Here is a 24099-nt window from a genome sequence, read left to right as displayed (position 1 = left end):
TCTGTCTGTATGATCTCATAATTCAGAGATACCCCCCACTGAAAGAAAAATGCGAGGAGACTTTTATAGCAAAACATAGAGTAACTTACAGAGTTTAAGTTAGTAGGGACATGTCAGACTCACTGTGGTAATCATTCTAACGTAAGACTAAGCAAACCCTCTGTCTTTTGTTTGATTGATGCTGAATTTGCTCTTGAATGATGTATAAAAAAATGGAGGTTTGATGCTTGTTGCCTATCAGAAGGCCTCTTAGTGCCGTGAGCTGGGAACTGGGAATATTCTGAAGACTTAGTCTTCAGCTACACCTGATTTGGAGGTAGTGTACCTAACCAGAGGGGAGCAGACGTAATGTTTTCTCTCTTGTGTAATTCTTGTAAAGCTGAATTTGTCCAGAGGCTGAACTGAACTCAGGTGTAATCGAAGCATCCTCAGATCCACTCTGCAGGGTGTATGGAGAAGGCTTGGCCAGTGAATAAGGATCCAGCACCATGCATAGAGCCCAGTTCCTGCTGCAGGCACACTGCTTCCGAAACCTTGCGTTCTGCCTGTGCCGTATAAAGCCGGGAGAATGAAATGGTGAATTGTAGCATCAAGTCAACTCGGGTGTGCCAGACTACATTACTGGAGGGTGAGGATGGGACCTAGAGCAACTCTACAGGTTGTCAGTTCTTTCTGTATCTCAGTGTGCAGCGGTGACATTCGCCTTATTCCATCCCCAGCACCTGGCTGCCTGGCCTGCAATTGCCCTCCTGTTTGGGCTTTCAGAGCCCTGCCCAGAGAATTCCAGCTTGCCTTCTATGTGACATAGGAGAAGTGGCCTGATCAATGCTTCCAAAGTGCAAAAGGTTTGTGTTTAGGTACAAAATGGTAGAATAAGCTGGAGGAGACAATATATACTTGGCAGTTTATTGCCACCAAACCTGTGTGATAGAGGTCACTGACAACAGAGGGAATTGCTGCAAATACACTTGGGCAAAATTTGGCTTCCAAATCTTAGTTCTGCCTTAAACTTTGTTGTTGTTGCATTTAATAATGTCAGCTTTTGTGAAGTCCAGTTCCTTTCTTTTCCCTTGGGCTCTAAAAGCTGTAGGAAATGTGCTCTCAAGCAGATTTCTTACGTTCTCCTTCATTCTTGAACAAGACTTCTCAACCATCTGTACCATCTCCAGCACATACAGCACCGTGTGAGGACAAGTTGCACTACCTTTCGCATGCCATTGCCTAGCTGTTTTTAATCTCAAGTGACTAATTTGTTTTGCTTTCATTACAAATGGGAATGGAGTGGAGAAAAAAGGAGAGAACAGTCTGAACCAAACATGCTCATTAAGCTCATTTCTTCCTAGTCAACTTAAAACTACACATGCTTGCAAGTCTTTTATTTACTTAGATCACCTTTGCTCAAGGGAGTAATTTGATTTCACCGTAGCATCTCCCATATGTAAAGATCATTCCTGTGAGTAGGGCTTACACAATCAGGACCTAAAACTCTTTTGAGTGGTACAACCTGCAGAATGATGTAATTTATGGCAGAAGAGGTTAACTTGGTGTAGCAAAAAGGGATTTGTCTTTGTAAAGAAGATTACTCACAGAAGCACAGACTTCTTGTTGTAATAAAGATTTCTCTCATTTTTAAGGAACGCAAATGAAAACAGGGAAATATTTATTATTTGATCTTGGCTACGTAGCTCTTTGAAAAATAATACTGACTACAAATGTACCTAATAACTGTGTCAGCCTTTCTCCTACCAATTACTGTGCATGCTAGCATGATTATTCAACATGTCTTCACAACAGAACATAACATAAAGTCCCAATACCATAATGTGGGATCACATCAGGGTGTAGGCAGCCCTTTCCAAATGAAGAAAATAAAACCCATGCTGACACCAAAGAGCAGACATGGAGAAACCTTGGCTTAGTAAGAGGTTTTTCAGAAGTGCCCTGGATGGAGCAGACTTTTTTTCTAGCAACTTTATTACATTCTTCAAGTAATGCCCAGAGTTCTTATTCAGCATGGGCACAGGGCACGGGTCTGAGAGAGCGCCCATGCCATTAGGATGCTTGTCCGAAAGCATCTGAAAATCTAAGAATGTCATTTGCTGCCTCCTAAGAACATTTTGCGTTGTTTGGATATGTTTTTGTCTGGACCATAAAGGAGCAGAAGCATACGTACAGATTGTACTGGTGTCAGCGGGAGTGTGTTGGCTTCCCAGTTGCTTACTTGTAATTGCTGGCTGTTGCTGTCTCCATGATGGACGAGGGAAGATATTGCTGTCCCAGATCAAAATAGTAAGGATATGAGCTACTCTGTTTCCTTCTTACATTCTCCCCCAGATGACATCTCTGTTGCCTCTGATGTCGTCCCAAGCTTACATCAAATGTCAGTTCATACTTTGATTCCAATTGGCTAAATTTTGCATTGCTTATTAATTGAAGATCCTGTAAGGAATGATTTGAAGTCCTTTGTTCGTTTTCTCTAAAGTGAACGTCTGTCTGTTTATTTGTGACTGAACTGGTGGGACTTTTTAACATGCCTGAAGCTTTCTCATCCTCTCCAAAGAGCTGACTAACATATACTGCGTAGCATCATCTTGGAAGCGGGCATTCATAGCAGAGTGTTTTGCTCAGGACACAGGGCAGTATATGGATGCACTGTGACTCTGGCATCATGGGAATTAATTCTGATTGACCCAGCCTTTCAAAAGCGTTGTTAGATGCCTGTGCTCATTGTTGTGAGCTACATAAATCTGTTGGAGACCTTCCCTCTTCTCTTTAGTCTAGCTTCTCCAGAATCAGCTGCTGCCTTCTGAGTTACATCTGCTTCATATTACTGTGCGTGTTGAGAACACGGGAATACAGGCTGGTACGAACAACTGATAAAGTTTTCTGTGCTTAAGATGTTCACAGACAGAACAAACAATTTGTTGTTCTGATCGTGGGGAAGTATTGACCAAAGGCAAACTACAACCCACCTAACCTGCCCAGTCTCTTGAAGTTTTACCAAAGTTTTCTTTCTGCCAAGACAAAGGAAAGGAGATCAGACATCTTTCTTAATCTCCCTTTTTCCCAGAAGCAAATCCAATTCCTGTTTAACACATGTAACAATAACCAATCCCATATGTGTTTTGCCCTTTGTTGCGAGTATTTTTTCTGAGTTTTCTGAATAGCTATGAAGCTTAATTTTTCAGGTTTAGATTATCTTCTCCTGGTTTTCCCTGCCACATTAATCACAATTCAGAAAACATCTGCTAGCCCTCTGCAAAGAATCTTTTTTTCAATCTCAGTAATGCTAAAGCTGCTTAATATTTTTACATCAGAAGCATTTTTGACAGAAAGTAGCTCATGGAATAAAAGAAATAGAAGAAATTATAAAAATTCTATTTTTGTCATTTTTTCCATAAGGCTTACTAAATTTTGTTTTCTTTAGGAGCAGAAAGATCTATAGAAATTCAATTTCAGTATAAGATTATGAAACCTCCTGTCTAAATTTTCTTCAAGCATCTCATCTTTCAATCAGATACCATTCTTGCAGAGGGCTCCCCTTTTTGAAGGCTGCGTGGTGTGAGAACTTGGTGTGAGAACTGGGACAGATCAAATGCTCTATATCGGAGAAGAGTAATCTGTTGTTTTCCTTTGTATTACTGTTAACACATTAAACTAGCGGCCTGACTAACATTGCTGCCTTGTTTTGCATTGGCTGTTGGGTTAATTGTTTGTGTTGGGTTTTTTTTTCCCCTTGCAATAACTGTTGCTCCTTGTTGTTCAGCACGTTTCTGCAATGATGGTTTTGTCACAGGTGGTTGCTGTGCATTGGTTTCTGATAGGTATTGGAAGTTACTGAAAGATGAAGTTCCTTTTAATCAGGTTTGATGTCTTGGCCAGAAATCAAACCAATATGTCCGTGTATCCGTACACACAGGTGATACAAAGGCCTGTCTTAAATCTAACAGTTTTGTTGCTGAGCTCAATGAAATAATTTAGGGTTGAATTTCACACTTGCCCTCACAATAAAGGCAAAAATTTAAACTGAAGCTTTAGCCTACCTTGTGATATTCACATTCCAGTGCTGAGATCGTTATTTCACTTAAAATATTTACTTTGGAGGGGGCTAAATTCCACTCAGATTTATATTTGCAGATTTCTGTATTTCTAAAAAATTTAATGTAGTTGTTCAGTTTGCAGCAGCAGAGCCTTATGATTCCCTCTTGACAACTTATTATATGTAAGAGGAAATTAAAAATAAATAGGTGTTTAGTTCCAATGTATTACAGCAATACACACACAGTCTGTACAAAAATCTTTTGAATTACATAAGTCGTAAAGAAAGTTACAAAGAAAGTGAAGATCAGTAAAGAATGATTCTTTTGTCTGACAAATACATCTTTGCGAAAACTGCAACCGTGAATTTTTCTGTCCAAACATACGGGAGCTACCTAGTGAGCTAAAGGAAGTTTTGCTTGTTGTATCAGATGGTATTTTTTCCCCTAAAACTATTTTATCATCTGATGCCTGCAAGCGGAGTTTTAAGTCTAATCAGATTTATAAAAATCGAAGGCTTGTTAGTGTGGAAAAGAAAAAAAAGCTGGAGTTTTAGGTATTCTGAGATGGGACTAATTAACCACAGAATAGATGAGTCCCTAAATCCAAACTCTTCTCTTAAAACTAGGAGGCAAAGTTGTTTATGTCATTTGTCTGGCCATGTCTTTGTGAGGATTTTGGCACAGTACCATGCATTTTCATTTACAGTGCTTTTAGTAGTTTAAAAAGAGAAAACAAATCCCACGTGTTCATCAAGACAGTAACACAGCAGAGATCACACATCATGTGGTTCACATAAATTCTTTCATTACCTGATTAGGTAACTTTCTATTTTTAGGTTCTCAAAATACTCCTGAAAACCCTGTATAACAGTGATTTTGAAAATGTCGTGCTATGTCTCTCCAGAGCTTAGTCTTAACTATGCCCATTAAGCATTTTCCCAAGTTAAGAGGTGGACTGAGTTTTCTTTTCCAGGACTGTATAGCCTGTGTTTGTCATATATGATGCTGCACTTCTAGATAGATAGCCATCTAAAGAGAAAGTTTTAGGGTTTATCCAGTATTTTGTTGGACTTTTTCTATGAGAAGGTAAAACTCAGTGTAGCTCATGGTATGCCAGTTGTGATAGGCTTGGAGAATTTAACGTGCAAGAAGATCAATTTTTGTCATCAGTGTATTTTTCTCCAAGTACTACAAGACTGTAATATTATCATCCCTGGATGCACTTTTACATTTGCAGGACCCTTGTGAACATTTTTTACCTAGCTTTTACCTTTTCTAAACCTGTTCACAAGTGATTAGTTAGAAAGAGCATCAGGAGAAGGAGCTCAAACAACTGAGAGGCTGTTGTTTATAAGACAGAAATGAATATTTAGCAATGAACGAAAGGGGCTAATGTCTACTTACCTGGGGGTCTGTGAGAATAAACACTTAGAAATAACACTGTTCATGACACTGAGATTTTGACAACTTTAGAGAGGCTTTTGTAACCCAACAGTCATCAGTCCTCCACGTAAATGCTGGTACACTCACAACTGAGACCCAAGTGCTTTGAGCCCAGTTCTGTAACCATGGTGCTTTAGCACTTGCAGGTGTCCATAGTTCCTTGTTGCAAAAACTGCATCCTTGGCACACAGTAGTGTGTGTAGTCATTCCTCAGAGCTGTATTCAAACAGCATTTGGCATTCTGAAACAAAGCTCTTTCATCATTATCTCAGTTCAGAGGTTACCTAACTGTTGGTGTGGAGGTTTTCATGCTCCCTTGACCAGACTAACAGCAGTACAGCATTTTCCATAGCTGTGCAGGGAGAGGACAAATAAAAGTTCTCCCTATCTGCGATCCTTCACAGTGATTGAGTGTTAACAAAACTTTCACAAGGAGTCTGAGAACAGTTTTCTCAGAGAATCTAGGATCGTTCTGTAAGCAGAAAATTGAAGCTCTTTCCTGGGAAAGGGTGACAGCTGGTCCTTGCTGGCCTGGGAACTGCCAGGGCTCCTGCACACCCTTTAGCTGCCTTACTTCAGCCCATCTTTAGGAATCCCTGTCTGACCGTGAATACCTGACCGCACTACCTGCCCCCTCTCAGCATTAGACTACATTACAGAGCACCACGATACTTGCTCGAAACAGCCTCAAAGTTAACTTCATTTGTGATTTTGATCAAAATGGTCTTTTTTCTGTGATGTGCAGTTTTCAGTAGGTAGGTAGTTGCTGCTTTTCTCTCCATGTTCCTTTTCTATATGCAGGTAGCTGCATGAGAGGGACACTGCAGCTTTTTTTCTTCAACATTGAAAGTCTGTAGATCTTGCCTGAACCTCATATTCAGTTCAACTGAGTGAGGATCGAATGGCTGGAGAATAAAGTTGAGCTTGTAGGAGTTACCTAATGTGTTGGGAATGGAACGATGAGCAAGATCTTCTGATCCACAAGCAGCTTTAGAAGAAAGTGAACACTTAAAGTACTTTGAAGAAAAAGTTGATAAAAAAGGTTTAAGCCCCCCAGGAGGGGAGGGGTATGTTTCTATGAGTGGTAGGAGAGGTTTTTTTCCAGCAGGGAGGCAAAGACCCAAAAGCAGTGTGTACATTTAGCCAGCCACCCACCTCAGGCACCCAAAAGCTGGGCCTGTGTGGCCTCCATGCTGAGGGCAAACTGTACTGTTTGGCTGTCTGAGCCGGGTCACTCTGACAACCAGAGGATACTGAAGATGAGTTGCTTTCACAGAGAAAAGGATCCAGAAGGAAGAGCTGGGGTTTGTTGTGGCTTTTGGTTTCGTTCTGCTGTTCCTTTCTTGCCTCAAAGGGTGAGGCAAGGGCGGTATTGCAAGACTTTTCAAATATAAAACAATTGTGTTCACATACACATGCCCATCCGTGGCAGTGCTCAAGGCCAGGTTGGATGGAGCTCTGAACAACCTGGTCTAGTGGAAGATGTCCCTGCCCATGGCAGGGGGTTGGAACCACATGATCTTTAAAGTGCCTTCCAACCCAAACCGTTCTATGATCCTCTGATTTGTATGACTCTCCTTTTGCGTGTGCGCATGTGTATTTCGGTTTGAAAAGTCAATAAAAACATGGTTTGAGAGTGGAGGAGGGAGAACACTGGGAGCAGCTGCCAACACTTTCTTTTTTCTGTTCATTCCAGCACATAGTTTTGAATTGTATGTTCATATATGTTTAAATGGCATTGCCTACTGCAAAAATAGTCACTGTTCAGCTTGAAAAGTGTCTGTCTTAGTTTTTCTTTTTTTTCCACTTCAGCTAGTTTTCTGTGCTGTGTGGTGTCTTTCCTCCCTGTTCCAAGACCTTCTCTATTATTCTTGAAATAGAAATGACATCTGCAGCCCCAAGAATGCTGCACTACACCCACAGAATTTGCTTTGTCTAGCAATCTGCCACTAATATTTTGAGACTCCCGCAAGACAGTAAGGGACTGCCTCCCTGAATTGTCACTGTACAGCTGTCCTTAACTGAACTGTTCTGAGCTCCCTTTGCAACGCTGGTGAAGAAAGTCCTCAATGTTTTCCCTCACGAATCATTGCAGATGTACTTATCTAAGATATCTTGCCGTGACTGTGGACCATTTTGTGACAAAAATGTCTGTTGTTTTCAGGCTTCCTTTAAAATTGTTATAAAACCTTTCATATTTATGAATATTTAATATTTTTCCATTTTCTTAGCCAATGCCTGTGTTTATTAAATGATAAACATCCACTTTGGGGAATATTACTGGTTATGTTGCTTGAGCTTTGGAAATAGAGATAACTGTAGTGGCAGTCTCTTAGTGTATCCTCAGAAATAACTGTGATTTGTGGGTAGGCCTAGGTCGTGGCTGGGGATGGTGCATAAACTCTGCCACTTAAGAGTGTTTCCCAAAAGTGATCTGACTCAGGCACTGTGCTGAGTCACAAATCCTCCCCTGCTTCCTCCTTGCTTGCAGAAATTAGTAGTTTTCTTCTGAACTATATTAGCAGAAAAAAATAATTACCTCCCACACCCTTGGCACTGGCTTGAGTACAAAGATCTCAGTGTGTTTCTGTGTGTATCAGGAGGCGGAGGAGGGATGCATGGAGTTGAAAGTCCTCTCCTTTCCCTTTCATTCCTGTTTATTCCCAGAAGGTCATTTGTAGGAGACTCTGCCTGTTCATATTCCTGGTACGGGCAACACCATGGGGTAGACAAAATACAGCCTTGCCAAACCAATGAAGGAGCAGACTTGGTATACACTTCCTCTGAAGATCTGGGCTATTAAAGTGGCGAGAACAGGAAACCACCCTGTCCGTCAAACCAAGTTTGATCCAAAATTGAAGACACGTGAAAATGTGAGATAGTGCTCTGCTTGGAAGGGCCCATACGTTTTTTCCGAGACCAACCTACCGTTACTTTCCTTGGATACGTTCCACAGTGCAGCAATGCCAAGTGCATTTTAGCAGTTGGGTCTGGTGTACTTTTTTTTTTTTCTGTGGTCCTGCTGAGCACTGGTTGAAATCCAAAAAAGCTTGTAAGTACACAGTGGGGTATGCAGGTAATCCCATTGCTTTCGGTGCAGACACTTACATGCTTAGCGATAAGCACGTTCTTCAATAACACCCTGAATTAATGAGACAGTGACCAGCCTCTCTCATGATTGCCTTCCTGACAGAATAACACAGCATCATATAATAGCTCTGAAACACCTGCAGCATCCCTAACAGTGTATTTCCCATAGCTTTGAGAAAGATCAATGCTGCTTGGCATAAGCTCTTTTCCTTCTTTCTTGCCTATGCCCTCCACTCCCCCATTGTGTCCTAAGCCTTTGGGTCGAGGCAGTCCTCTAGAGGATGGAAAGAGTTTGACCTGGTAGAAAAAACAATGTTTTTCCCATGTAATAAATATTTAAAACATTTTATCAGTGTAAATAAATGCTAAATTCTGTGAGCCCAGGGAATGGTATTAACGTGTTTTGCTTACTGAAACATTTGTGGAGTCAGTGTCAGCCTACAGAATGCAGCCAAGAGTTTTTTTTTAAAGGTAAACTGAAGTGCTTTTAAAATAAATACTAAGAGCTCTGTAAGATCTTCAGTTATTAACAGAAGAAAAGTGCGGGCTGAGAAACTGCAAACAATCCCTTTTGTGGCACTTTCCCTAACCACTCTGCAGTTATCTCTTTGTCCAGCTTGGAGCGAGCTCCTCAAGGCAGATGCTGTGCCTTCACAGATGTCTGGAGAGCGTCTAGCACATGGGGAGACCTTCCACAAATGAATAAATACATTCAGAATGACAAATATTTGAAAACTTTGTAGTTGCGTGAGTTTATGGTTGGCCAACAATAGCATTGCCAGCCTCTGTAGAGAAGTGTAAAAATACAGTTGTTCACTCTGCTGTGGGAAGGCAGTTACTGAGATCCATATTGAAACCCATAGGCCAGCTTTGCAGTCTGATCAGGTCACCAGGCGTTCTGATTTAATTATGATTAGAAGCTGCACAGCTCATTGCTAGGAGCACAAGCCTTACCTCCACGGGGAGAAAATGCCAAAGATATGCAATGGTGAATTACAGAGAGTGTCAGGCGAGTGGGACGGTATTGCCCCTGTATTGTGAGCACCCATGTTGGGTGATATCTGTGTCACAGTGTGCAAAGATTAAGAGTGTGCATGAGTTGGGACAAAGAAGTCTTTCTTTTTTTATAAGTTCAACTGTCTTTTCTTCCTTTGCACAGGAGGGAAAGAGCACGTAAAAGCGTGTAGAAGTTCTTGCCGTTGTAGAGAAAAAGCTTTGTGACTGCATGTAAGGGGTTGATTTGCCTTGATTTACCCTGATCAGAAATGCACCTGATCATCTACAGACACTGACCTGCAGCTCTCGGATTTAAGAACGCAGCTTTGATGTGTTTTGAAGCTTGTGGGTTTTCATTTAAAAAGTGTCTCTGTTCCACCTACCCATGGCTCTCCCTTAGTCCTTTAATCCTTCTTTGTCTGCTCTCCCTCTTCTCCCACTTTGCTACTACACTGACTTCTTTGATTGTCCAGGCCTGGTTCCTCGTGCCATTCCTTGCAATAGCTATTCATGGTGCAAGTGGCTGCCTGAACGGAAAATAAGCAACTTGCCGGCAGCAGCTGTATTGCAGCACAAAGCTTGACAGCAATGCGGGGAGCGTGGTGATGCGCCTATATCCCTTGCCCTTCTACAAGCAGCATTCGTTACATCTTCTGAGAGGACATTTCTAAAGTTGCTGCATATTTGAAACTTTTGTAAATTCTCTAAATACTTTAATGATAGTGTAGATAAGCTTGATAGTGGAATCACCTGGATTTAGAAACAGACTGCTCTAATGGGGTGCTGGACAGCACACACATCCATTCATGTGAACAGTATTCAGCAGCTCATCTCTTCTTCAAAGTTGGTTTACTATCCTCAATAAGCTTGTCTCTAAGCTAGTTGAAGCTCCTGTAAATCTTCTGGTGGTGCATGTTCCTCTTGACTGTCTAAACAGCTTGTCATCTCATGTTGATGGTGCAAACCGTTGATTTCACCAGCACTGTTTTGTTAACACAAAGGGCATTGGTTTGTGCAGATAATTTCTTCTCTGGACATCTGTAGTACACTGGAGCGCTTTCATGGCATGGGTGATAATGAAGCTACATTTAAAATGAGAGCACCTTTTGTTCATCGTTGTGTCTGTCCTCAGTACCCTCTCAAGAGTACTGGCTATATCCTAGGATGAATATTAAATCAATTAATAATAGTAATTAAGGGTAAATTACCTAAGACCTGTTATTAGAACTCTTAACCTTGTAATCCTGGCTACATTTTGGATTAACAAGACTCCTAAAATCACTAAAAATGGAGGTCTTTATTTGCTTTTGTGTAGATTTACTTGAAGCTACAAATATTTCAATCTCCAAAGCTTGTGAAGCTGTTTCAGGTTCATAGCCATCTGTAGTCTTTTAACTTTCTTTTATTGTTGTACCTTGTTTGGGAGAAAGTGGGAGTTTTAGTTTCCTGATGAATGCTACATTCTCAACTGCTGTAAAGTGTTGGAGGGATGTTGATGTGGGCTGCAATTAATTTTCTGTATATATTTAGAATTAGTAGACTGAATGAGCTGAGCATCTAGGGGAAAATGTTGCCTGCCTCATATAATCACAGCAATATTATTTCCCCAGAGGCACTGGTTATCCAAAGTACCTAGAGATAACTGAGTGAGCAGAACATATCACTGTTGTATAGGATGAGTTTTGATGCTGTCAGTATTGTACTTCGTGTAAGGATCTCTTTGTGAAAGACAGAATGTTTAATGCTGAATATCGCTCCCTTTGGATGGTATCATGAACCATTAATACATAACTGAACTGACTGGAGACACCTGAAAAAAATGCTCTGACTATAGAGGGATGCTAGTAGCCAGCTTTGGATTATTAGCAGGTAGTGAATGATCTTACTGGCCTGGCAGCTGGAGCCACCTTTGATGGTTTCTGCTGCATTCCAGTTAAATCCAGCTGGCGGCTGGTCACAAGTGGTGTCCCCCAGGGCTCAGTTTTGGGTCTGGTCTGGTTTAACATCTTTATTAATGATCTGGATGAGGGGATTGAGTGCTCCCTCAGTAAGTTTGCAGATGACACCAAGTTGGGTGGAAGTGTTGATCTGCTTGAGGGTAGGAAGGCTCTGCAGAGGGATCTGGACAGGCTGGATCGATGGGCCAAGGTCAGTTGTAAGAGGTTCAATAAGACTCAGTGCTGGGTCCTGCACTTTGGTCACAACAACCCCATGCAGTGCTACAGGCTTGGGGAGGAGTGGCTGGAAAGCTGCTCAGCAGAAGAGGACCTTGGGGTGTTGGTCGACAGCCGGCTGAACATGAGCCAGCAGTGTGCCCAGGTGGCCAAGAAGGCCAAGGGCATCCTGGCTTGGATCAGGAACAGTGTGGCCAGCAGGAGCAGGGAGGGGATCGTGCCCCTGTACTCGGCACTTGGTGAGGCTGCATCTCGAGTGCTGTGTTCAGTTTTGGGCCCCTCACTCCAAGAAGGACATTGAGGGGCTGAGGGTGTCCAGAGAAGGGCAGCGAGGCTGGGGAGGGGTCTAGAGAACAAGTCCTGTGAGGAGCGGCTGAGGGAGCTGGGGCTGTTTAGCCTGGAGCAGAGGAGGCTGAGGGGGGACCTTATTGCTGTCTACAACTACTTGAAAGGAAGTTGTAGTGAGGCAGGTGTTGATGTTTTCTCCCAACTAACTAGCAACAGGACAAGAGGCAATGGCCTCAAGTTACATCAGGGGAGGTTTAGATTGGATATTAGGAAAAATTCTTTTTCTGAAAGAGTGGTCAGGCATTGGAACAGGCTGCCCAGGGCGCTTGTAGAGTCACCATCCCTGGAGGTGTTTAAAAGACGTGTAGATGTGGCATTTCTGGATCTGGTTTAGTAGGCATGGTGTTTTTGGGCAGATGGTTGGACTGGATAATCTTAGAGGTCTTTTCCAACCTATGCTTCTATGATCCCATTGTGGCCGGGGAGCAAAGGCAAAGTCTCAGCCTTAGCTGTGAATTGACAAGTGGATTGCCTACGAGTGAAAGTGCTTGTCAGGACATGTGTCATACTTACTGAAAAGTATTTAAATTAGTTAAAAAAGTAATAAAAATTAAATTTTAAGATCTTAGATGATAGATTTTAAAAGTTAATAGTTATCATAAACTCTCTTGGCAGATGTATAACAGACATTTACAACTCATGAATCACATTTTTTGAAAATCACAGCTAATATCAACTTCTCTGAGGAGATGACAGCGTTTGCAGGAGACATTAATGGCTTCTGGCTCTCAGTCACTTGCAAAATCATGAACTCGAAATTATTCTGATGTGGCTATTTGTACACTATAGAGTTCTAGAGGTGTCTCAATACTTCCAACATTAATAACTTGCCAGTGATGGTGTTTGCCGTCACTACCATCAGTGATAATAAATTTGAGGCTTTTGTAAATGCGAATCCTTACTAAAGGCTTCTGAGGCTGGCTTTGTTATCGTGGTTACAAATGAGCAGAAGGAGACACAGAGAGGCCCATGAATCTGCAGCTTGAGATGACTGCATCTGAGGGTACAGCCACTTAGCACCTTGACAAACTCAGCTACAAGTCATCTTCCTCAGGCCATTCTGGAAATGTTTGGGTCGCTTATGATTAGGATTTATACCAGTCACATGCCTTAACAGCAACCATGTAATATTATTTTGTTCATACCCTTTTCTAGGGGCCTGGACAACCTCTGTTATAGAGTCATCCCTAAATCTTAGGACAAAACCGGCACTGCTGGTTCTGAGTCTCCCTCTGTTCAGGCTGAATTAAGATGAGGTGGATCTGGAGTGCTGGAAGATCCTAAGAGGGCTGGCAGCTCTCAGTCGGTATCGGTTTTGGTGGCCCTTCAGCAGCTCAGGCTCTGCCTGAGACTGGCTTGATCTCTGGAAAAACCCAGGATCAGAGTAGGGACATGACCTTGGTTTGCCATCTCTCCTCATGCTCTGGGGTGCAGCCTTGTGGTACCCCCAGCTTGCGTGCCTTGCTGTTCTTGTCCTGCTTCACTTCTTGTTGTTCTTTGTTTTTCCCGTGTTTTAACTCTCTTCGGTACAGTCTGGGCAACACCTCAGGTCTGGTTTGCAAGAACAGGCAAAATAGCTAACGTATTCCCTCTCCAGGGTGGTGGTATTTCAGTGACAGGTAAGGTAACACCTGCTTTACTTTAGTCTATGACCCAGGCTGTGATGGTAAATTTGTGAAATGTTGGGGATCTTCTGGAGAGAGGTGATCTGTAAATGTACGTCTTTACATTATCAAGATGATTACTTCAGGTGAAGGGAGAATGAAATAAAAATGACATATTGTTGTACAATTTATAGTCTCTCTATATTTTGTTTTCTTGCTGGTAAATGCTTCCTTCTGTTCTCTCTGCAGGTCTCCAGGTGGTTTTAAATTCAATTATCAAGGCCATGGTCCCTTTGTTGCATATTGCCCTGCTGGTGCTGTTTGTCATTATTATCTATGCCATCATTGGACTGGAGTTATTCATGGGGAAGATGCATAAGACCTGCTATCATGTGCAAGGGGGACTGATAGGTAAGGGGAACACTGTATCATACACGCAAAGATTTTCTGGAGGAGGCTTTCCCTGCATCAAAGGGAGCATTTGTGCTGGCACAGGAGACTGGTGGCGGTTGCTCCCTGCTGTGTACCCGTTTGGGGTTTCACAGTGGTGGTTCCTCTGTTCTGCTTCTTGGCTATGAATCACTTTTGATGTAGAGAGGCTCTTTCTAATGGTGAGAATTTAGCTTGCTCCTCTTGGGCACTCAGCTGTTGGCCTGTCTGCAAAGACTACATGCAAAACTGTAGATTCCTCCTGAACACAGTAGTGGACTTTTTAACGTGGGCCTTTGGCACTACAAGCCTCCCTGGGTTCTTCAACAAATCTCCCAGAGGCTCGAGCAACGCTAAAGTAGTGATGATTTCACTACTGGCAGACTGAGCTACAAATGAGATGGCATCATGGAAATTAACAACTCTTATATTCTATTATTAATCTTGTACACAAATATATCTTCATTTCAAACCAGTATCTTAGTGAAGGAATATCTAATTGAGGCTCACTACCCTTTGTTTTAATCATAGGCTATGACCATGGTTAGAAGTGCAGCTAGTAAGAAAGGAAAATTATGCTAATGGGAAGAAACTTTTTGCACCAAATCCATCAGGAAAGAACTTTCAAATTATTTACAGAAAGAAATATTCAAATTTTAAAATAATTCAATTGTGTTGTCACTCATCTAACTATCTGCTCTTTTTCATTTGATTTATTGAACTTGAACAACAGTGATTTCCCATGTGATGGTGGGTACCAAAGTCTAGGACCCAGTTCAGCTTGTAACCAATAAAATATCATAATAGTAAAACTCTTTCAGAAGTTCTATATTTTCTACTTTTATAACATTGACAGATTTCATTTTCTGTAAATGATACTAGAACTTTCATGACTTGTCAGTCTGATTCACATCTTTAAAGTATCTATATCTTTCTCCATACTGTCTGGAATTATTTATATTACAGCATCTAATTCTAATATTGCTGTTTCTGGTATGCTTTAATGACCAGAATGTGATCATAACTTTTGGAAAATTAAATTTTTTGCCATATAAAATGAGAAACAAACATCATTACCTGTTCTCCCACACATGCATACCTGCATCTGTTATAAACGCAGCACTAAGCTCTGAAATCCATATAGTTACAAAAATCCTGTTGTAGGAGTTTTTGTTTTTCTAAAAATGTTTTCTGTAGCATTTTTCGCATAACAAAGCATTTAGGCAGGCTTGTTGTATGGGTCTCAGATCTCTGGAAAAACCTGTAGAGAAGAAGAGGTTCATAATCCAGCAGCAGTCTTACAGAGCTTCAGTGTGTCACTGGGCTGTTGGTGAAATTCCACACAGCTGCGGAGCTCCAAAGACTCTCTGCTGTAATTCAGCAGGGGCCCAGCACCGTCTCAACCTATCTCCAGAATACTGAAGTCTGTCTGCTGCAGGGGTTCAGCCTCCTTCAGCAGAGTCCCAGTCAGTGCTGCAGCTCCCTTCCAAAATTAACCCAGAGGCCAGGTGACTGCGGTATGAAAACACTGGTCGTAACGTGCAGCATAAAGAAATGTAATAGACTTGATCCAATGTTCCCTCTCGTGTTGAAAGGCATGGTTTCTTCCTCATTGGAGGGTATGCTTTAAAAAAATGCCCATCTCCGTTTTGACTGTAAGATTTGACAGCTTGGCCATTATTTTTACAAAAAGAAGGTGAAGCACAATAAAACATCCCTCTGCCCGTTAAAATTAATACAGTTGCTTGTGCATTCCTAGAGAAATCTGTCACATTCACTGCAAAATGTATTTGTTAAAGTCAGCTATCATTCACTAGCTTATCAGTGTGTTAAATAGCAATCAGTTCTCTTCACCTCCTTTTTCTCCCTCCTCTCCTTTAAGATACACCTGCAGAAGATGACCCGTCTCCCTGTGCCCCTCAGTCTGCCCATGGGCGGCAGTGTCAGAACGGCACGGAGTGCAAGGCAGGCTGGGAGGGACCTAAGCACGGCATTACGAACTTTGACAATTTTGCTTTTGCCATGCTGACAGTGTTTCAGTGCATCACGATGGAGGGCTGGACGGATGTGCTGTACTGGGTACGTATCCGAAAATGATAAGCTGAAAGGCCTGCTCATGTGCGACAGCTGTGTTGAAACTTCAGAGCTTTAGCTTTCTTGCTTGTTCTATGTAGTGCAGGCATGGTTGTTAGCATGAAGTTTTAATTAACTTGGAACATTAGTGGGTGAAATGGGAGGGTTTATCTGGGGCAGTTAAATCAATGTAAGTGTTGGCTTTCCATTGATATTGTAATGTTGGAAGGTGGCACGTGGCTTATTGGTTTGAAGATTTGTGATACACCTTTGTTGAGCAGAATGTCATGTAAAGACCCTCTCTGCAGGAGTGAAATATCTCATACATCTCCAGATTACTGATGTAGCAGCATTTGTGACCGAGGACTGTGTGCTCTACCCATGGCATTGATGTTACAAAGGCACTGCGCTGATCAGCTTGTAGGTTTTATCAGAAAGGCCTCACAAATCCCTTTTCATGCCAGCACTACCCCGATTATGACTTATAATAGTATTAGAATGAATTCTCCTGACTCTGATATTGGTATCAATCATGGTTACATATTTAGCCAAAACATGATACCTTTAATCCAAATGCGATCTCATCTTGTCCTTTACCCTAATTCTGGAAGTTTCAGCTGCTTTAGTTCCTACCTTGTAATTCCTAATGTGTTGGGAAATTCAGTGGCAATACAGTTTTACTGTTGGATTTAAAATCGGATTTAGCCTTCACCTGTAAACATGTTTCTGGCTTCAGCTCTTGCCATCAACTGTTGCAGCAATATGTTATGGTCCAGGAATTTCATTTACACACAGCTCAGTTCTGTCTGTATAAGGCTAACCCAGAGTCTGACTAACTTTGAAGACTGGCATATTATGACGTTTGGTTCTCCAAGATGGTAGGATGTGCTACAATGCATGACGGAATTTAACTCAAGAAGACCCAAAGCACACAAAAGGATAATATGGATAAAGGCAGCTTGTGCTGTTAATCAACATCAGCTTCTCTCTTAAACATGAGCCTGCAGCTGCCTTCTACCCACCAGTGAGTTCAAGCTTACAAGATTTCACTTTGAAGATTTAGCTTACCTGCAACAGATAGGTGCTGCATGGAACAGCTAGCAGTTGTCTCATTATCCTCGTAAATTTAGATTAGAATAGTGGCTCTAGCTCCCTTCTAATGCCTGAGATACAGAGCAGAGATCAAACCACAAGGGGAGTCTGGGTCTCGGAGCACAAAAATTGCCTTTACTTGAAAAGAGGGTATAGATTAATAAAATAATGAAGAAGAACAGAAGTTTAGTCAGAAAAGGAACTGGGCAAAACTACTCCACGGCTCAACTATGACAATATATAATATACCTGTCTTTTTATCACATTTAGCTCACATTCCTCCAGTCCTTATGTGATTGAGAGGATTTATAGGTGTAGTTGAGAGGAAGTAAGGGAGAGTAAAAGATATCAGAAATGAAACATGAAAACAGTTTTGGCAGTGTATACCAGTTAGTATTGTGAAACCTATCCACAAGTTTATCATCATTTTCTCCACAGACATGTGTTGTGAAAGACACTGCCAATCCCCATACTTTTGGGTCCATGCGTCATTTACGTGACTGGATGTGAATCATTCAGAAGTCAGGTATCAGCTATCTAATAACAGAAGCCAAAAGCATATACTCACTGCTAAATGATTTTTTACCATGACTGCTGCAGATGGTCTGATTTTTTTATGGTGTCCCTGCAGCAACCTGGATTTTAGCTGTTAGCCAGCTTTTTTCACTGATTACTTGAGCTGTTCTTTTTTTCTTTAAAGACAGTATGCTGAACCAAGACCTGAAATTAGTACAGATTTTTAGGGGCATCCGTATAGTTAGCCTTTTAGATTATGACTTTGATAGAATTCTTTGGAATCAAGAGAGATGTATGTTATCATCAGTTCACAGTTATTCCTAGACAAGACTACAAAAGATAGGAGTTAGCACTGCAGATAAAATTTCAGTAATTGAGGAGAAGGAAATTTAATTTGTGGAGGATAAACCCTATCACCTATGTTTAAAGGCCATGAAATACAAAGTTTGACTAAATACCTGAACACCTGAGCTGACAGACATACTCGGTTAAGCTGCTGTAAACAGTCCTAAGAGTACTGTACATGACTTTTTGCCTCTCTGTGTCATATTGACAAAGCGGGTGGCAGTCAGGTCTGATCAGTGTTTGCCACGCGGCAAAGAAAGTATCTGAGATGCGATGCGTATTTCCTTCTGCAGAGAGGTCTGTGTTACTCTGGGAGCAGATGTTGACTGGGCAATTACTACAGGGCACACCTATGAGAAGCATTATGGCTTTAATACTTATACATAGGAACAGTCTCTAAACATTCCCACTGTAATTTCGTATGTACGTGTTTCAAACCATATCTATTGTGGTTTCTACAGTAAGCTTTACAGTCTATGAAAAGGGCATTCGAGTTTAAGCTAGCCAGATCGAAAGGAAGAGTACTTCTGGATAGTAAAGAACAGAAAATATGCGACACTTCGATTTCTGAGAGTGAGGGAAGAATTCTAGTACGTGGGGTAGGATATTATAAACTCAGTGTGTGCCACTGTTTCTTTAGTGTAGTCTGACTCCTGCACAACTCTACTCTCTGGCACATTCAGCCAAGGAAGAGTAGACTTGTTGTAGACAACTTGGGTGCTGCATCTCCACAAGAGTGCAGACATAGGAGGCTATTCTCTTCTCAAGTAGATAACACTTTGAAAGATCTCCTGGATCTACAGTGAGGTCATGGAAATTAAAATCTGCTTTATTGGGAAATAAATCTGTTAATTAAATTAGAAATCCAGACTTAAAGATCCACTCTCTCCAACTACATCCTGAGACAGAGAGTTGGTTGTCTATTTTACACCGAAAAAAAAGTAGAGATTAAAGAATGGTATACGAAAATGCTGTCTGCAAATCAGACAATTTTGCAGCTGAATATTTTAGGTGATGATTTTTAGAGGTCATTCCTTAAACTTAATGATGTAAGCTAATGGGTTAATAGTAAAAGTGCTGAGCATTCAAAGTTCAAGCAGACTGTTAGGTTTTTAGCTCTTCTGCAATTCAAGGTACATACCAAGGTTTGAATCTGGGGTCCTGCTGGCGTCAATGGCAAAATTCCAATTAATTTCAGAAGGTCGAGATCTCACCTTCTTTTTTGTAAAATCTTGATCATACTGCTGAGTTTTTCCACGTGCAGTCATATGTATAACATGAGGACTTACAGATGCCTAATCAGAGCCTTGGTGTCTGTTGTGATAATCTTCCAAGGACATACATGTGGATGTAGGGAGGTTTATTTGCTCCCTCTTTAAATCTGAAAATAAGACCCTGACCTAAAACTCAGCAGAACAACAGATAAAGCTCTGGGCTGAATTACTTGGCTGGAAACATTTAGACAACAGAGCAACTGCCTTGGTTTGAACTTTTTTATAAGTGCTTTTCAATTATATCCTCCTATTTTTGGAAAAACAGCTTTTGAAAGGTACCTACATCTCTGTGTTCCTCTCAGTGGGAATGGAGGGAGCTTAGCACATTTCAGCATGTTGCCCTGAAAAATATACTAGTAATTCCATTAAACCCGTGCCTGTCTTGTGCCACACTTTGCAAGGTTAAACCTGCATGTTTAGAAATTAGAAAGCTGTATGACCTCCCACAAGCCCTGGACTCCTAATCCACTTAATGGCTCTTCAATTTTCACCTTCAATTTCCTGCTTCCTTCTTCATGCTTCCCCTCATGCCTCCTCCAGCTTGTCACCTCTGTAATGAAGCGTGTCTCCTCTCTCATGGAGTACTATTTCCCAGCCTGTGATCCACATCCTCACAAAAAGATAACCAGAGACAGGAAAGCAATAAACTTTTATTCCCTAGAAGGACTTGACATCAGTGAGATCAATACGCTTTCCAATCTCCTCTCTCACTCGGCAGAGAAGACTTGTGAGTAAATTGGTTTCTTTTGAAATTTGAAAGAAAAGTGCTAGGGAAAACAGTTTGACACTGCTATAGTGGCAGGTAAGATAATTCTTTACAACAAGCCAAATTTTTAATGTAAAATAACTATATTGGAGAGGGGGAAAATCCATGCAAAACAACCCTGTTGACTCCTCACTGAAGAACTGATTTTATTGAAGGGAGCGTTCAGTATTTATAGGAGCACATCTCCAATACTTCCTCAGTCTTACCAGTTTTACTTTGTCCCAGTATAAATGTCAGGTGGTTTTGTCTCATATGCAGTCAGTTCATAGAATTTTTTGAGTAGACAGGCACCTCTTAAGATATGTCACATCATCATTTTTCCCAAGCATTGTACAAAGATTGAGCTTATTATTCTCAAAACTCTCCTTAATGTATGATCAGCCAGTAATAGCAGCTCGCTCCCTTGAGCAGGCACCAAGGGCCATTTCTGTAGACCCCTCAGTCTTGGAAACTTCCAGCAGCAGATGCAAACCCAAATGTTACAGATTGAGTCATCTGGTATTTTGTAATCAGTCTCTGCTGCAGCCCGTTATTTCTTACTGCCTTTTTGACCAAGGAGGAAAATTAATCCCCGTGGAGTTTATAACATCCTGTTTAAGTATTTGTAGGCATTTGTTGTCTTCCCTTAATCTTTTTCTAATTTGAGCAGATTCCGTTCTTTCAACCTTCCCTAATGGGGCTCCCTTTTAATTATTTTCAACCAGTATGTTACTGTGTCTTTGAGGGAAGCTTTCCTTCTGAAGTAAATACAATTTGGACAGTGCCCTGTCTCTAGAAAGGCTTTTATCTTTCTGTGGAATGTGCTTTCTGCAGCTGGAGCCCTGTGGCATTGCATGCAAAACTGCCCACTGTAGCCTCAGTTTTATGTACCTCGTCTCTCCACTCCCCTGCATCTAAGCAGTCATATATATAAACGAAAACAGATAACAAGTGCAAAACGCAACTGGAGGTGGTTGCATTGGGCTATTCACACTGCTGGGTAGAGGAGAACATGGTCCTGAGATGTTCTGTGCACAGCTTGCCTGTTACAGCTTGAATTCTAGGATCAAGTAATTCTGCTTGATCTGCTTGATGGTTATCAATAATGAGCAGCCTTGAGCCTGCCATAATTTTTAGAATACTAGCTTTGTCCCAAGTCATTCGAACAATGCTTCAGAATAATTGGTTGAGTCTCTGAAAATAGCATGCAGTGCCTCCAGGGACAGTTTACCTCAAGGCTCTAACTGTAAACTAATGTGTGTGGTGGTATTATAGATGGACTAAAGCCAGGTCTAGATGAGATCCAGGGCACTAACCTGACCCTGGAAGAGATGCCTGAACTGGCACAAGTAAGTTGACTCCCTCAAATTTAACTGAACAATCCTTAGCAGGCTTGCCCAGCCCCTAGGCAAGCAGTCCAAAACAGTGCAGTAGAGCCACCACAATGTAGTGAGAGCCACAATGTAGTGAGGCTGAATCAGTGGAAACATTCAGAAACATCACATCCCCAAGGACAGCATAGAGTAGCATATAGATAGATGCTATTTATGTGTATAAACAGGCTGTCCTAGAAGATCCTTCAGTCTCTGAATCTGTGAGAACATACTTCCAAGAGTCACTAAATGAGCTTGAAACTGGAGCTTACAGTCACTATTACAATTCCCATCATGAAATCGAAATGGAACAAACTGGACAACAGATATAATTTACTTTGCTGACAGCATTGACATGTCTTGTGAGCTTTTCTCATCCCCTCACAGCCAATGAGGAAGATGATGTGAGGAATACAGAGATACTGCCACAAAGTGGAAGACATTAAATGCAGAGCTGCAACCCCTGATTTTCGCCAGCTGTGTTTTTCCTTCTAACCCTTTATTCTTGCAGCACTTAGGCTTCAATTAGTGAGACTTTCCACACAAGAGAATGATCTGATTCTAAGAATGTATGTGTCTACATGTTTCTGTGATGTTTATTCCCCATCTACCCCCACCCCTCCAAGAAAATGCTGGGCTTTTATTGTTGTGGGATTGAGGTTTTTTAATCGTCTTTTTGGCAGGGTTTTGCATGGATGTGAAAAATTTACAAAGAATAGGCACGCAAGTGTGAGCAAGCCATCTCTGTGACTGCAGAGGTTATTTCATCTCAATCTGCTGTAACAGTGGTGGGTAAGGGGAGAGGGCCCATAGTTCAGAGCACTGAAGGGCCACATCATTAATGAATCGAAAAAGCAGTGTCCACGCTTAAATTGCATAGATGCTGACATAATTCTGTTTTTCTCATGCATAACTGCACATGTAACTGTCATGGCTGACTGTAGTGCTGCCTTGAAAATGAGTAACAGCAGTGACTTGCTGGTTACCAGCTGCCACAAAAACCTGCTGCTGAATATTTGTTCAATGCAAAATAGGTACTTATTGTGTGAAATGAAGTTTTCATGAGCCCTTCAGGCCTCGACTTTGGACCTCTCAGTCCTCTTTCTCCTTATAGAAAGAAACTCTCCTTTAAAAATAAGCTTCTTTGGGTTGGTTATGGAGAGGTGTTAATGGAGACCCTCTGCCCAGTGCTCCTGCGTGAGAAGGACCTGTTTAATAGCCCTGTCTTTCTGTTGCTCTTTCTCTATTCTTTCTTCTTTTGTTCTTCCTTAGACTGTTTCCTAATTGCTGCTGTCTAATCACCACAGAGACCTTTCTTATCTTTAATCTTTTATCCCAGAGCTATAGAACTAAGAGCTAAGCTACCAGGGCACTTACATTTCAAGAACTGATGATCATTGCCTTCTGAAACAATCATCTTCAGAGTTGTTAAGTTTTGACCCATATCCGCTAGACAAATTCACAAAAAAGAGACTGGTTCATTGTCTAGACCCGCAAAAGCAAAAGACAGGGGACTATGCCCAAGGTCAGAACACAATTGGTGGCTCTAGCACTGGCTATTTAGAAAACTCATGTTTGTTTTGAGTTTAATTTGTTTCAACATCTTGTTTTCAAGACAAAGGGCAATACAACTAAACCCTCACCAATCTTCCTGTGAATAAGAAGTCTTTCCTGCCAGAAAAGACAATTGGTCCACTAATATTGGCTTTATTCATTGATACCAGTGGGATTCCTGCCTGAGCAGGGCTTGAGGGCTCAGTGTGATTTCACCTCATCGTCAAGCAACTCACATAGTTCTAAGGCAATGCTTCGAGATCTCCAATCTAGCCTTGTTCTTGCACAGGCTTCAGCTGCCTGGTAGGGTTTTTCTGCAGCACTTCTGTCTGTACATAGTCTCCCTAAGTAGTTCAATCCAGTCAATACGTGTCTTTTGCTTGAGTGTGTGCTCTTGTGACTCTGAGGTTGAGACCAGCACTGCTTTCACTTGTCTCCTCTATAGTGCTGTGTGGGAAGCTTTATCAGTTCTGGAGACTTCACCCTCTTGTCAGGATGGTCAGACATCATAGCAATGATGTAGCTGTACCGGAAGTTTTTCCAAAATAAACCAGGAATTACGGTTCACCTGGATCAGAGTGGGTGTACTTGGGTGAAGACACAGATTCAACATGAGGACAGCAGATTCAGCATAGTATTTGTTAGCAGGGATGAAGAAACAATCTCTGCAGATTCGATCTTCTCAGTTCTGTTTGTCCACTTCCCCTTTTGTCTTCTGGACTCATCTTCCATTACTGCAGTTTCTTTGATTCTTTCTCAAGGGTTCTCCATTGCGAATTAATCTCTTCCTTGATGTTTCTCTTGTCCTCATCAAGGCAGTCCTTTCTCGGTTAATAGCTCTATTTAAACTCCTGCAAAGAGTTTTGTACAAATTGCCAATATTTCTAGCTCAGAATGGAATTTTAATTTGCTGTTTCCTTCACTACAGAGTGTACACAACAACTGGGGAACCAAGGTGCACATAGGAATCTTATTATTCTTCCCACTGCCCACCTGTGATGAA

The 24099-nt window shown here is 41.5% G+C and overlaps 1 protein-coding gene across 27 annotated transcripts in view; it reads left to right on the top strand.

Annotated features, from left to right (window-relative positions):
• Positions 1–24099, top strand: part of CACNA1C (calcium voltage-gated channel subunit alpha1 C) — a 434777-nt gene that overhangs the window by 253603 nt on the left and 157075 nt on the right. For all 27 annotated transcript variants that reach the window (XM_075427817.1, XM_075427815.1, XM_075427811.1 and 24 more), the window contains exons 6-7: positions 13945–14106; positions 16007–16203. In XM_075427817.1, the coding sequence (XP_075283932.1) occupies positions 13945–14106; positions 16007–16203 (359 nt within the window). The remainder of the gene's footprint in view (positions 1–13944; positions 14107–16006; positions 16204–24099) is intronic.

This window comes from Opisthocomus hoazin, chromosome 8 (assembly GCF_030867145.1).
Source record: "Opisthocomus hoazin isolate bOpiHoa1 chromosome 8, bOpiHoa1.hap1, whole genome shotgun sequence".
Taxonomy (NCBI): domain Eukaryota; kingdom Metazoa; phylum Chordata; class Aves; order Opisthocomiformes; family Opisthocomidae; genus Opisthocomus; species Opisthocomus hoazin.
Note: the sequence above shows the minus strand (reverse complement) of the source record. Positions and strands in the feature narration are given on the sequence as shown.